This window comes from Phoca vitulina, unplaced genomic scaffold (assembly GCF_004348235.1).
Source record: "Phoca vitulina isolate PV1807 unplaced genomic scaffold, GSC_HSeal_1.0 scaffold20, whole genome shotgun sequence".
Taxonomy (NCBI): domain Eukaryota; kingdom Metazoa; phylum Chordata; class Mammalia; order Carnivora; family Phocidae; genus Phoca; species Phoca vitulina.
The window spans coordinates 25,201,376-25,214,499 of record NW_022589723.1 but is presented as its reverse complement, the minus strand read 5'-3'; the positions used below and the strand labels follow the sequence as shown (position 1 = coordinate 25,214,499).

Genomic DNA, 13,124 nt, shown 5'->3' with positions numbered 1-13,124 from the left:
AGAAGGGTTCCTTTTTCTCCACAACCTCACCAACACTTGTTATTTCTTATGTTTTTATTTTAGCCATTCTGATATAAAGTGATATATCATTGTGGTTTTTATTTGCATTTCCCTGATGATTAGTGATGATAACTTTTCATGTGATTGTTGGCCATCTGTATGTCTTCTCTGGAAAAATGTCTATTCAGGTCCTCTGCCTATTTTTAAATTGGATAGTTTGTTTCTTTGCTGTTGAGTTGTGTAAGTTCTTTATATATTTTGGATACTAACCCCTTATCATATATATGATTTACAAATATCTTCTCTCCTTGTGTATGTTGCCTTTTCATTCTGCTGATTGCTTCTTTCCTTGTGCAGCTCTCGGTTTGATGTAGTCCCACTTATTTGGCTTTTGTTGCTTGTGCTTTTGGTGTCATATTAAAAAAAACACTGGCAAGACCAATGTCAAGGAGCTTTCTCCTGTTGGGACTTTGCTTTCGTTTATTTGGTTGCGGTCGTGCACCACCAGAGACAGAAAAGGAAGAAATAAAAATCTCCCTTACTTGTGAAGTTAAGAAGAAAGCGGCCTCTTAACATCTTTTCTCTCTCCCATTTTCGTCTTAGGGACGGTCCTCACCAGTCGTTAAGAACTAGCCGGCGAGCCGTCGCTGCTCTGCGGAGAAGCGCTCCCGTTTCGGGGCGGGACCAGGGGAAACCCCGCCTCCTAAACCCAATCCCAGCTCTCCGCCAGCGGACAGGAAGCGGCGGCGGGCCTAACAGCCCGGGAACCGGACCCCGCGCGCATGCGCGCGCCCCTGGGGTGCCTGGGGGAGGGGGAGGGGCGGGAGGAAGGGGTGCGGCTGGGCCTGCGGGTTGGGCGCCGCGCATCACGTGGTGAGGAAGGAGGCGGAGGTCCGGGGCTCGGGGGAGGGAGGTAGAGAAGAGGGAAGGAGCGAGGGAAGGAACGCGGGGAAGGGAGGAAGGAAACGAACGAGGGGGAGGGAGGTCCCTGTTTTGGAGGAGCTGGGAGCTTTGCCGGCCCCTGAAGTGGAGCGAGAGGGAGGTGCTTCGCCGTTTCTCCTGCCGGGGGAGGTCCCTGCTTCCCGTGGAGACTCCGGACCAAGCCCCTTCAGCTTCTCCCTCCGGATCGATGTGCTGCTGTTAACCCGTGAGGAGGCGGCGGCCGCGGAAGATGGTGTTGCTGAGAGTGTTAATTCCGCTCCTCTCCTGGGCGGCGGGGCTGGGAGGTGAGGCACGACCCCGAGCGCCGGGGACGCCTTGACCACGGCGGACCGCGCGGCGGCAGCGGCGGCCGGGTCGAGCGGAGCCCAGTCGCGCCGCGCGGCAGGCGCGTCAGTCAGCCCGGCCGGCCGGCGGCGCCACTCCGGCGCGCGGCGCTCCCCGCTCCCTATTGTCCCCCGCGCCCCAACCGCGTTCCCTTCCGTGGCGGGCCAAGGAGGCTGCGAGCCTCTGCCGAGGCCTTCCCCGCCCCCCACTGCCCCGGCGGCAGGGGAGGCGGGGGTCGCCTTCCAGAGAAGCAGTCGGGAGATCCGAGTTGCCGGGCGTGAGCCGTGGAGCCCGGGTCGGTGGCTCCATACCTCCAGCCTGCTCGCCGGGTGCCGGGACGGGCTGCCGCCGCGGGGCTGGCGGTCTTTACCTCCCTCCTTCCGCCCCCAGCCTCTGCCCGGTGGCGGATTCCGGAGTCCGCTGCACCGCGGGGAACGGCCGCGCAGGCTCGTGGGAAGTTGAGATGTGTGCGGCGGGGCTGGTGTATTGTTCTTTACCGGGCGCGGCGATCCAGACTGACCCGGTTCTGCAGAGGGGCCGCCCGTGGAGGGGTAGCAGTGGTCCTCTGCTGTCTGAGACGAGTCGCTTCCGCTCGCTATAGTGCCCTGCCTCTGCCCGAGTGTTTGGAGAGAGCTCTCAGGAGGGTGTGTTTATGTTCAGTGAAAACATTCTGTTGCCCAGGGGAATGGGTTTGGTGGGGAGAAAAGTAAGCCGTTTCGGATGTTTGATCTGTTTGGATTGGGTCTCTTATTGGGACAAGTCCCTGGGTGACCCAACTTTTTTCTTAAGCTCTCAGGTGGAGTAGACGTACAGCGTAGTGGGTTGTCAGACGGTGGCAACTCCCTCACCCCGCAAATTGGAGTTAAATTTACTGTAAGCAGATAATTTCTTGATTACTCGGGTTTTGAAGACGATTTTTTTATGATCCTAGGACCAGCTGCATAATTTTGTTGTGTAAAGTGCTTTATTTTAGGTAAAGTTTTTGTCTTGCCCAAAGTATACTTAAAAACCTCAAAGTTTGTTTAAAGTCATTGAATTGAAAAAATTACCGGAATGCTTCCGATGAGGATAGTGTAATTTGATAATTTAGAGAATACTGTATATTTTATGTAGTGTATTGTTTCTGTTCTTCTTTGTCACTTTAACTTATGATTGCAGAGCCAAGCGTATTTTTGTCCTGAGTTCTACTTAGTCCGAGAATGATGCTTTGTAGGTACACTTTTGTTGTAGTTTGTGGTGTTCATTTGCTAGATGTACATTTTAGATTAAGAGTTTCTAGTAGATGTTTAGTTTTAAGAAGTATCGTGTGCTAGAGACCCTTTATAAGGGCCTTTTATAACATTTGTATTTATGTTCAGAATGTGGCTTCCGACAAATCATTTTTTCCGTCTCTTATCACTATTTATGATTATAGTCAGGTGTTAGACTCTTGATTTCTATGAGGTGGTACAAACTAAGACAAACACATGAGGTACTGTAAATTACTGAGGAGTGGTAGTATATAAAATGACCGTTGTTTTTAAGTGTGAAACAGTAAGAATATAAATTGGTGTAACCTGATGGTTGAAGAAAAAGTAAATTAACAGCATCATTTTTGTGGGTTAAGACCGTTGGTACACAAAAATCTAAATTCAGAACTTTGGAGTCATTTATAAAGTATCATTTTGCATTAAACATTAAAAGGCTACTTACTTTTTCATGTTTAAGCAGAACTTTAAAAAAAAGACACTAAGAAACTTTCATTTTAAAATTAGCATCAAGATTGTAGCCTTTGGGTACTTGGAGATATTTGTAATTTTATTGTAATATATACTATTTTTAAATATGAGCCTGAGCTATTTATATTTATGGTCAAGTTTGTAAGAAGTTTATATGATGATGATATGTAGAATAGAATACGCTCAAATTGAATATAATTTGTTTAACATATGAAAGAAATGAATATGTTTATGTAGACAAGAAGTTGTAGTGGAAATACGGATTTAACTTTGAAGTATAGATTTTTATGTACTTAATAAATGATTTTAGTTGCCTTAGTTGCTTCCTGAAACTTAAACTTTCCTAATGCACATGCATTAAACTTTCATTTCTAGCACATGCCCCAGTCTGTTGTATATGTAGGAAGATACCATAAAATTTGCAGAGTTCAGTAAGTGTTTATATAGATATGTATACATAAAATTGCTTTTATTATTTGTAACCACATTAGAAATTTATTGGAACTATTCTAAGTAAATATAGCCCAAATATTTTTTATGTACGTGTGCATAGTACTTTTTAACACAAATATTTTGGAGAGTTGTCTTTTCTCTTTTTAAAAATTAATTGGTATGTTTGAGAGGTCAAAGATATTTTAGCTCTAGTAGTAAATTCAATCCGACAGTACTTGGATTTGATGAAATCATACATAAAATTAAGTTTAGAGTCTGTCATGTTTTGTATGTTTAAAAATCTGGCGTAAATCCTTTGTTTTGTACCATGCATTCTTTAGAAATAAGTTTTCTGGAAGTTTGGCCAAAAGTATTAAAATTATTAAAGCTTAAGCTTAAACGATTTCTCTCACTTCTACCAGCAAATAAGGGTCTATGAAGTTAATAAGAGAGATTTGTCTCTATCTTTAAGGAGTTCTGCCTGTTCATCTTTTTAATTTGAGATTGATAATCCAGTTAATTGTATCATTTTAAGGTCCATTCAAGCCATGCCCTACATTAACTGTATCTTTTCTGTATACACAGAACCTCTCTGAGTAGCAGGGGTGAGGGAAATGGGCACAGCAGGCACCTCTGTTTTCTGATTTTTTTTTTTAATAACTTGTTTAAGATCTTCAAGGGTGTCTATTTATTATCTGATCTCTTAAATTTTCCAAAGGACTTGCAGGGTTAAGGAGGGGCAGTAAGGGACATTTCTATGATGTCTATTGTGTATCTGATACTGTGTTAGGAGTTTCACTTTTCAACATTTATGAGAGAGTGGTGGTATTTTACAGTTGAAGAAATAGGCTTGAAGAAATAATTTCTTTCATTATCCACCTGCTAAGTGGTGAATTAGACATTCAATCCCAGGCCAGCTTGACCTCAAGGCCTGAACTTTACCCATTGCCCCCTCATAACCTTTTTGAAAGCAGTTCACACATTAGGTTAAAGGTGGCCCCTGGGCTGAGCCACCTTAGAGATGTATTGTTTGTTTCGCAATGTCTTTAGGTTTCAACTAGTTATCAACATTGAAAAATGAAATTCATAGACTTCTAAATTTTTTTATTTTTTTGGAAGAATTGGAAACCCAGGCTCTTCTGGGCTGCATTCCTATTGTCTGTAGCAGAGTGGTAGAGCAGTAGCTGCCCTCTTTAGACTGGGCATGTGCTTACCGGTCAGTGCAGTTACTATCATTCCTACTGGTAATACACTTGGCCTGCTTCACTCATTTTTGTCACCTGTGTGGATCTTGCGACTATGTTATTTGCATCTCTACCTTGGCTTCATCTTACATAGATGAATCCAGTCTTTTAGAAATGTTTTTTTGACTGTGACCTCTTATCCAACTTTTAATATGTGTTTTAATTATTTTTACAGTCGTCTTAAACCTTTGTTAATAAAAGCTGTGGCATACCTGTTCTTTTTATTTAGCATAAGATTATTAAATATTAAAAATCCTGTTTTCATAATAACAATTTGAAGTTCTTAAAGAATGATGGTTCTAATTTTTCCAGATCACTTTATCTCAACAAGCAAATAAGAAACCATTTCTTTTTCTACTTGGATGAAACTCACAGGAAAAAATGGTTGAGGGTCATGCGAGTAAAAACTTAGGCTTTTTTTCTTTTAAGAACAGGTCATAAACATAAACTCTGCCTTTGAAATTCATAAAATGAAATGAAATAATACATTGAACAATAAGGTACACTTTCCCGCGTTGTTGGGAAATGACAATGACAGGTTCAGATATGAGAAGATTCCCAAATAAGTCTCTGGGACCAGACTTGTAAAATTTTGGCAATTTTTGATGGAAGTTTTTCTAGGATACATTACACATTTACTGTGCCCTTAAAATGGGCTGACTTCAATCTTCTCTTAAATGATTGAGGTTTAGTATAGAGAACAGCTGTTACTGTTCCGGGCTCTATTGTAGTTTCTGTCCCCCCTCCCCTGCCCCGCCCCCCCCAAACAATTGGGTATTCTAAATTTATTCTAGGTGATTGTGCTTTTTATTCTTGTATCTGGTTTCAATAGTTTTTCCAACTTTTTGGTTAAAATTCCTGGCTTTCTTGCAAACCTTGAGGATATCACCTTCTAATTAGTTGTTTCTAATACATTTTCTGTGGGGAAACTAAATAATCATACTTGATATGCTTGCATGCAAAGTGGAATAAATAAGTTCTGCATCTTTTTGGAATAAAGTACATGAACTTTAGATACATATATATTTTAAAATTTATTTTTTAAAGTGATGTGTTCTTTTTAAAAGATTTTATTCATTTATTAGAGAGCACTCACAAGCGGGGGGGGGGGGCGGGGGCAGGGGGAGGGGCAGAGGGAAAGCTGGCTTCCTGCTGAGTTGGGAGCCAGAAACGGGGCTTGGTCCCAGGACCCCAAGATCATGACCCGAGCCGAAGGCAGATTCTTAACTGATTGAGCCACCCAGGCGCCCCTAAAAGTTTATTTTTAATGTATATGTTTTGGCTTGTGGAGTTTAGTGTTGAGGTTCCCTGTTCTGAACAATTAGGATAATGTTGTATTAATGTATTTTGGTAGTTAAAGTGAGGAAAGGTGGAATGGAGAGAAAAAAACTGATAGATAACCAGGAAGACACACCAAATAAAACGCACACTCATTTGGTTGCAGGTAGATCATTTCCCAGATCTGAATCATGAGTACTTTGGTTCCAAACTAGTATACTAGATTATTGATATTAAACATACCTTAAATGCAAATTGTAAGTTAAGAAAAATATTCTCTGTATTTAAAGGAGCAATTAGGTAAAAGGTAGATGACAGAGGCTCCGGATACTGTGATACTGTGTTTTATTGTTAGTTTGAAGTAAGGTAACTGTTGTGTGTTACAGATTTGGTGAGTTTGTGATTTGCATAAAGTTAAATTTGTCTGTCTTTGAATTGTATCACATTCTAATGGTTAGAAAACTTTTGCCAAAGTTGGAGGTATATTTTTGGGAGGGCCTAACTTAAAATATATACATGGAGTAACAAAAATGGAATTTGTGTGTGTGGAGAAGTTGGGGGGCAGGGCAAGTAGTCATTGGATATAGCTGCTAACACAAGTTTCCATGAGAGGCCTGTGTGGTTACTAACTGGGGGAGACGAATTGTAGATACAAAAGGCTGTGAACAGAAAAACACAGTGGTTTCAGATCGGAGCCCCAAGTCACAGGGCAGATGCTCCAAATTCTAGGAATTGATTTGCATTTGGTTTATTTGCACATGGGCAACTCTATGTGACATGCTTGGATAAGGAGCCCCAGGTTTGTTTTTTTTTGGAGGAATTGATTTATTTAACGATTGTTAGTGATTCTTCCAAGCAACTCTAAAATGCCTGCTTTTGTGAATAAAAATCCGGTAGTGGTAATTCTAACTAGTTTAACTGTCAATCTTTATACTAGGAAAAGAAAGCAATGTTAATAAGAATAAATGGGAAAACTGTAATAATCCTACCAGTTCAATCCCTATGAGGGCAGTAACATTGCTATCTAGCAGTGTGAAGGCTTTCCCTTGGTACTAGTGGAGACAGTCCTGTCTCACTAGGTTGCAGGAAACAGTAATACTGAGAATAGTTCTTAGAGAATGTAGACTCCCTTTGAAACTGGGTGAATTCATTCTGAAGCTATTACAATTCCAAGTAAACAGTGTGAGAACGTGTACAGCGAGAACATTGCTGTTTTAGTCACCAGTTTATTGTATGTCTGTGGTTAGTAGGAGTCATGAGCTACAGTCTTGAGTGAGAAGTAAAAAATACTGAGTTTGTCAGCATAGACAGAAATGCCAAGATATAAAAATACAGTTCCAATTATGTATTGTAGTTGCAGATAAAATGAGGATTTATTTCCCCAGTTGGGGAAAGCCTTTTGAGGAAAGAGAATGGCATAATAGTCTAGTAAGGTGCTTGTAGGTTTTCTTGCCTGGAATGGAGAGTCCATGGCAGGAAATAAGAAGTGCTAGCTGGGCCATGTTAGCCAGGACTCCAATTATTCATATTCTAGGCCATTATAGCTGCAAGGTAGAGTGTTACGGAATGTTGGTTGGAGTCCATGTTGAGGAGTTGGAATATGATACAGTAAGGAATAAATTAGTTGCTTGATGAATTGTGTGTTTAAGTTCTATATTTATTTCTGTATTGTAGAAATAAATAAGGATAGAAAAGAAATCTCACGGAAGAAAACTGATACAACTTGGCAGAAGTTTAACATGAAACTAACAAAATTTTTGAAGACTCACTCTGTGTTGAATTTAGATCTCAGAGGCTGTTGCATTGGAGAGAGGGTGTTTTCATAAAACTTAGAGGGCCTCAGTCTTTGAAGTTGAAAATAAGACATCTTAAGATTTTGAATCTAGGTAGGTTCTAGTTTGGGATGTGTGTCATAGTCTGGGATTTTATCTGACTTGCAATCTAATATTTTTGTTGGGGATTGGCTGAAACTTTGCAGTCTTCCAGAAATATTTGGCTTGTCATTTGGGAAGCATTGCTCCAGAGTGGTGAGGTAGAAGTTTGGTGAATTTGGAGTGGAGGGGAGGGGTTCGATTTTTTTTTTTTTTTTTTTTAAGACTTTATTTTCAACAGAGAGAGAGAGACAGCGAGAGAGGGAACACAAGCAGGGGGAGTGGGAGAGGGAGAAGCAGGCTTCCCGCTGAGCAGGAAGCCCGATGTGGGACTCGATCCCAGGACTCTGGGATCATGACCTGAGCTGAAGGCAGACGCTTAACGACTGAGCCACCCAGGCGCCCCCGATTTTTTTTTTTTTTTAAGTAGGTTCTACACCCAGTGTGGAGCCTAATGCGGGGCTTGAACTCATGACCCTGAGATCAAGACATGAGCTGAGATCAAGAGTCAGATGCTTAACTGACTGAGCCACCCAGGCGCCTGGGAGAGGTTAGAATTAAAGATACATTAACAAGTATATTTTTGCAGGTATATATTTGTTATCAAGTTGGAATTAGGCTCTTTGGCAAATGTACATATATGATTTTTGAAGCAGAATTTTCTATTTGTCTTTGCTTGCATAGATGATGGCAAGGGATACAATACACATATTTGAACTTTGGATTTAGTTTTCATAAGAATACAGATAGAATCCTATACTTATGAATCGAATGGGATATTAATTTGCTACCTCTTTTCCTAAGAATTAATTGGGATAAGTTTGTAAAAATGCTGGAGACTGTAAAATGTTATACAAATATTATAAAAATTATATTGTTTCCAGGCCTACTTTCATTTGGAATCTATTAGTTTCAAAATAAAGATGGATAAAATGTATTTCTAGAAGTTGAAATGCTAGAAAGTTGATACCAAGCATTAGAAAATAGAATTTATTTATTTATTTTTTTAAAGATTTTATTTATTTGACAGAGAGAGAGATAGCGAGAGAGGGAACACAAGCAGGGAGAGTGGGAGAGAGAGAGAAGCAGGCCTCCCGCCGAGCAGGAAGCCCAGTACGGGCTCGATACCAGGACCCTGAGATCATGACCCAAGCTAAAGGCAGTCGCTTAACTGACTGAGCCACCCAGGCACCCCTAGAAAACAGAATTTAAGAAAATCCATAATTCCTTCACAATTTTATCACTTTTAAATATTAATCATTCAATCTTTTAAAATGCTTATTATTATGAATTTGCATTGTAATATTTATGCAGTTTTGTATCCTTCAAAAAATTAGTGTGTAGTTAAAGTGTATATGCATGCAGAGCAGACACTGAAACATTTATAGACTAGAGACAGTTTTGGTTGTCATACCTGGAGGGATGCTACTGGCATCTAGTGAGTAGAGGCCAGAGATGCTGCTAACTATCTTACAATGCACAGGACAGTCCCCCACAACAAAGAATTGTCTGGCCAAAATGTTAGTAGTGCTGAGAGTGAGAAACCCTGCTCTAAGGAAATTTGAGTCTTTTTACCTTTTTTTTTTTTAAATTTCTGATAGCTTGCTATCTTAATTGATTACTCAAGTTTCGTAAGCTTCCATATTTCTATCCTGTTCAAACCTTTTTCCTCCTAGTGTTCTATGTGCTGCAGCTCTGAAAAATTTACTTTTATCATTTATCTTCCAGCATTTCCCATTCTTCATCTTCCAGTTTATGGTTGGAAAGTAAATCTGATTCTGTTTATTTATAATAGCAATTGAATGACTGATAACTGATGAGGATTATTTAGAAACCAAACCAAACCAGTTGCTTATTAACCGAGAAGAGCCATAGATTAGTAGGATTTTAGTTTCTGTGGGGTAGTTTTGAGAGACTCAGTCAGCAGCTTCTGCAGCTCTATCTTCAGAATTTGTTCTACTCAGTTTCAACTTTTCACAAAATATTCTCTTCAAAATTTTAATGCATAAGTTCTCAAAAACTTTCATTATCTTTTTTATAACTCTATTCCCCCTTCCTCTTATTATCATCATTAACACCTTTGGCAGAATTATTTTATTTGCACATCCAAATTTCCTGGAAGGAGGTAGAGGTAGATGCTTTGGGGTGTCATATGGGAGAAGGGTGAAGTAATGAGAGTGGGCTTAGGATGAAATGTGGGTGTGGGGTAGATATACACCAACTGGGGAGTTGTGGCTGAGCCCATTGTGTGTGTGTTTTATTTAGGTAGGTTGAAAGTCACAGTCCCTTACATGGGTTACTGTCTGTACTTGTGTCTGCGCTTATTGAAATGGTATAAAGTCATTTCAGATGAGCACAGAAATCTAAATTATGTACATGTTCCATTTTTGAATTTGTAAGTTGTATTTCATACATTAGTGGTAGAAATTTAATACATTCAGTATGTTTTAATCATTGATGTTTCGTGTCCTTTGTGATTGATTTAGTTTATAATTTAAAAAGAGCTACTTATCTTAATTTCTGAGCCAGCTAGCTTTATTATTTTTAATTTTTAGAAACCAGTTCATCTCAAAAAGTGGATGTGTTGAAATATGCTTATAATTGTAGGACACACCCTACTATCTTGAACTTTCACTGGAACTGTTAGGTGTAGATATTTACTTGTAGAAAATGATCTAATTCATTTCTAGTGAAGAAATTGATACTGTGACTTAAGTTTGAAGTCACATTGTAGAAGTAACTTTTTCTTTTTTTTTTTTTTTTAAAGATTTTTATTTATTGTTAGAGAGACCATGAGAGGGGGAACACAAGCGGGGGGGTGGGAGAGGGAGAAGCGGGTGCCCCGCTGTGCAGGGAGCCCAGGACCCTGGGATCATGACCTGAGCTGAAGGCAGATGCTTAAATGACTGAGCCACCCAGGCCCCCCCCAGAAGTAACTTTTCTAGGAGTACAGTAAAGGTACTTACATATATTGCTGAAATGTAGGACATGATAGTTCCTGGAAGTCTACCTTTGTCATACAAGAGAACAATTTTGTTAGTGGTATTTAGTGCTTCAAGATCAGAGTGAATATATATCAAATATAAGAAGCATTGGTCAACACAGTGTGATGTCTAAGACATAGTTGATGACTCAAGTTTCTCAGGAAGGAAATACACTTTTCTGTTGGGGAAAAATGCTCTTGATACTTAATTTTAGAATTATACAAGTGAAAAGTCTGTTGAAAACAACTTGATTACAAGTAATTTTTCTGAGGAATGGAAATGTGCCAGCCTTAGCTTCTTCTTAAACATCCTCTCATTTATTGTAATTGAGTTTTTCTGTAAATAGGAAGCTCTGTAATGTCAAAACATGTTTGCCAATTTTTCTTCCCCCATTCTTAAAATTGTAGAATAAAGTTTCTTTGATATAGATAGAAAAAAAAGTTTGTTATGTAATATTGCTGTCCCACACAAAGATGATGATATTGATGATATGTGATGATATATCAGCAAGATATATTCTGATTATTTTTTCATCTGGATGTTAATGAAATTTTCATTCTATGTTTTTTGCCCTATTATATTTAATTTAGATTGGAACAGAAGATTGTAGGTTTTGGATTCAGAAGCTGGGAAGGAAGCTTTTGTTTGCAGCATTCCTAGAAAGTAAGATGCTAACTACCCATGAAATATGGAAAATATTCATAATGTTTAGCATTTATGGAATTGTTATTATATGCCAGGCACTGTTGTTAGGGCATTTTGTGTATTAACCCAGTCTTTACAACATCTCTGTAAGATAGGTTCTGTTATTTTCATTTCACAAATGAGGGAGCAGGATCAGGGAGGATAACATCTTCAATGTCAGAGAAGTCATATACTTATTGGGGAAAACTGGGATTTGAATCTGGTCAGTCTGGCTCCAGAATTCATGCTCTTAAATACTATACTGCCTCTAAGAAACATATCTTGTGCTTTGAAAGGCATTGTATAGTGAGGTTGTTAGATTCTGCCTTTGTACAAAGACAGTTATTTTGCCATCAGTTTAGGCTCTTTATACTTATTTGAGCCATTTGGCTTTTGGTCAGTCAAGTTCTTTACAAGGTTTTTCTTTTACATTAGAAAATGTTTAGAATTAAGGAGTGGAAAGCACCTTTTAGTTTTTTTTTTCTTTTACAGTAGAAAATGTTTACAATTAAGGAGAGGAAAGCAGCTTATAGGACATTTTATTCATAATACCATATCAGTTTTGTCATAAATTTGTGTATGTTCATTTTTTAAAAGCTTGAGGATACACAATAAATCTCTGGATGGTGAGATATAAGTTAATGTGTTTCTACAGTAATCAGGAAACAAATATTTTTTTAAAGCAGATTGCCTTTAGTAAGAACCAGTATCCAAAGTCACCAGACTTTGAAAAAAATTACAGGAAATAAAAATACTATTCTCAAACTGTAAAAAGGGAGACACTTTCTAAGCTCTCCAGTGGCAAGGAGACCAAGTTATGTTTTTTTTTTTCTATTTTTTAGAACTTGCTGGCCATTTTTCTACTACTCCTGCATGTAGGTGATTTTCTGGTATTGCTTTACTTTTTCCCCAGTTTTTTTTTTTTTAATAAGTTTTGAAAATTAGTTATGTTTTCTCCATCTAATAGATCCAATCCAGTTATCCTTTACCAATTTTACACATAGGCATTTACTCAGTATATACTATATTTTTTTCCTAACTTTGTATCTTAAAAGCTTCTATACTTTCTGAGAGGTTGAAAGTATAAATAGTCCAATTAACATTTGTATACCTTTGATCTACATTTATTAATGGTTATCTTTTGCCGTGCTTGCTTTATCGCTCAAGAAATATAAGTAAAAAATATGTATTTATTTATATATTTTTTCCTCTGAACCATTTGAAAGTAAGTTGTAACACTAAAGACTTCATTATGCATCTCATGAGATTAATGACATTGTCTTACATAACTAATAAGATTACTTTCTCTTTTCTTGCCATTTGCAACGACGTGGATGGAACTGGAGGGTATTATGCTGAGCGAAATAAGTCAAACAGAGAAAGACATGTATCATATGACCTCACTAATATGAGGAATTCTTAATCTCAGGAAACAAACTGAGGGTTGCTGGAGTGGGGGGTGGGGTGGGAGGGATGGGGTGACTGGGTGATGGACACTGGGGAGGGTATGTGTTCTGGTAAGCGCTGTGAATTGTGCAAGACTGTTGAATCTCAGATCTGTACCTCTGAAACAAATAATGCAATATATGTTAAGAAAGAAAAAAAGAAGAAGAAGAATGTAGCAGGAGGGGAAGAATGAAGGGGGGG

At 39.0% G+C, this 13,124-nt stretch overlaps 1 protein-coding gene across 2 annotated transcripts in view; it reads left to right on the top strand.

The window, feature by feature from the left end:
* The first annotated feature begins 903 nt into the window (after window positions 1-903).
* Window positions 904-13,124, top strand: part of ADAM10 (ADAM metallopeptidase domain 10) — a 136,037-nt gene continuing 123,816 nt past the window's right edge. The window contains exon 1 of one of the 2 annotated variants that reach the window (XM_032418012.1): window positions 904-1,226. In XM_032418012.1, the coding sequence (XP_032273903.1) occupies window positions 1,172-1,226 (55 nt within the window). In that variant the 5' untranslated portion in view covers window positions 904-1,171. Of the gene's footprint in view, window positions 1,227-11,416; window positions 11,457-13,124 lie in introns of those variants that run through there. The other variant, XM_032418015.1, reaches the window with a different exon arrangement.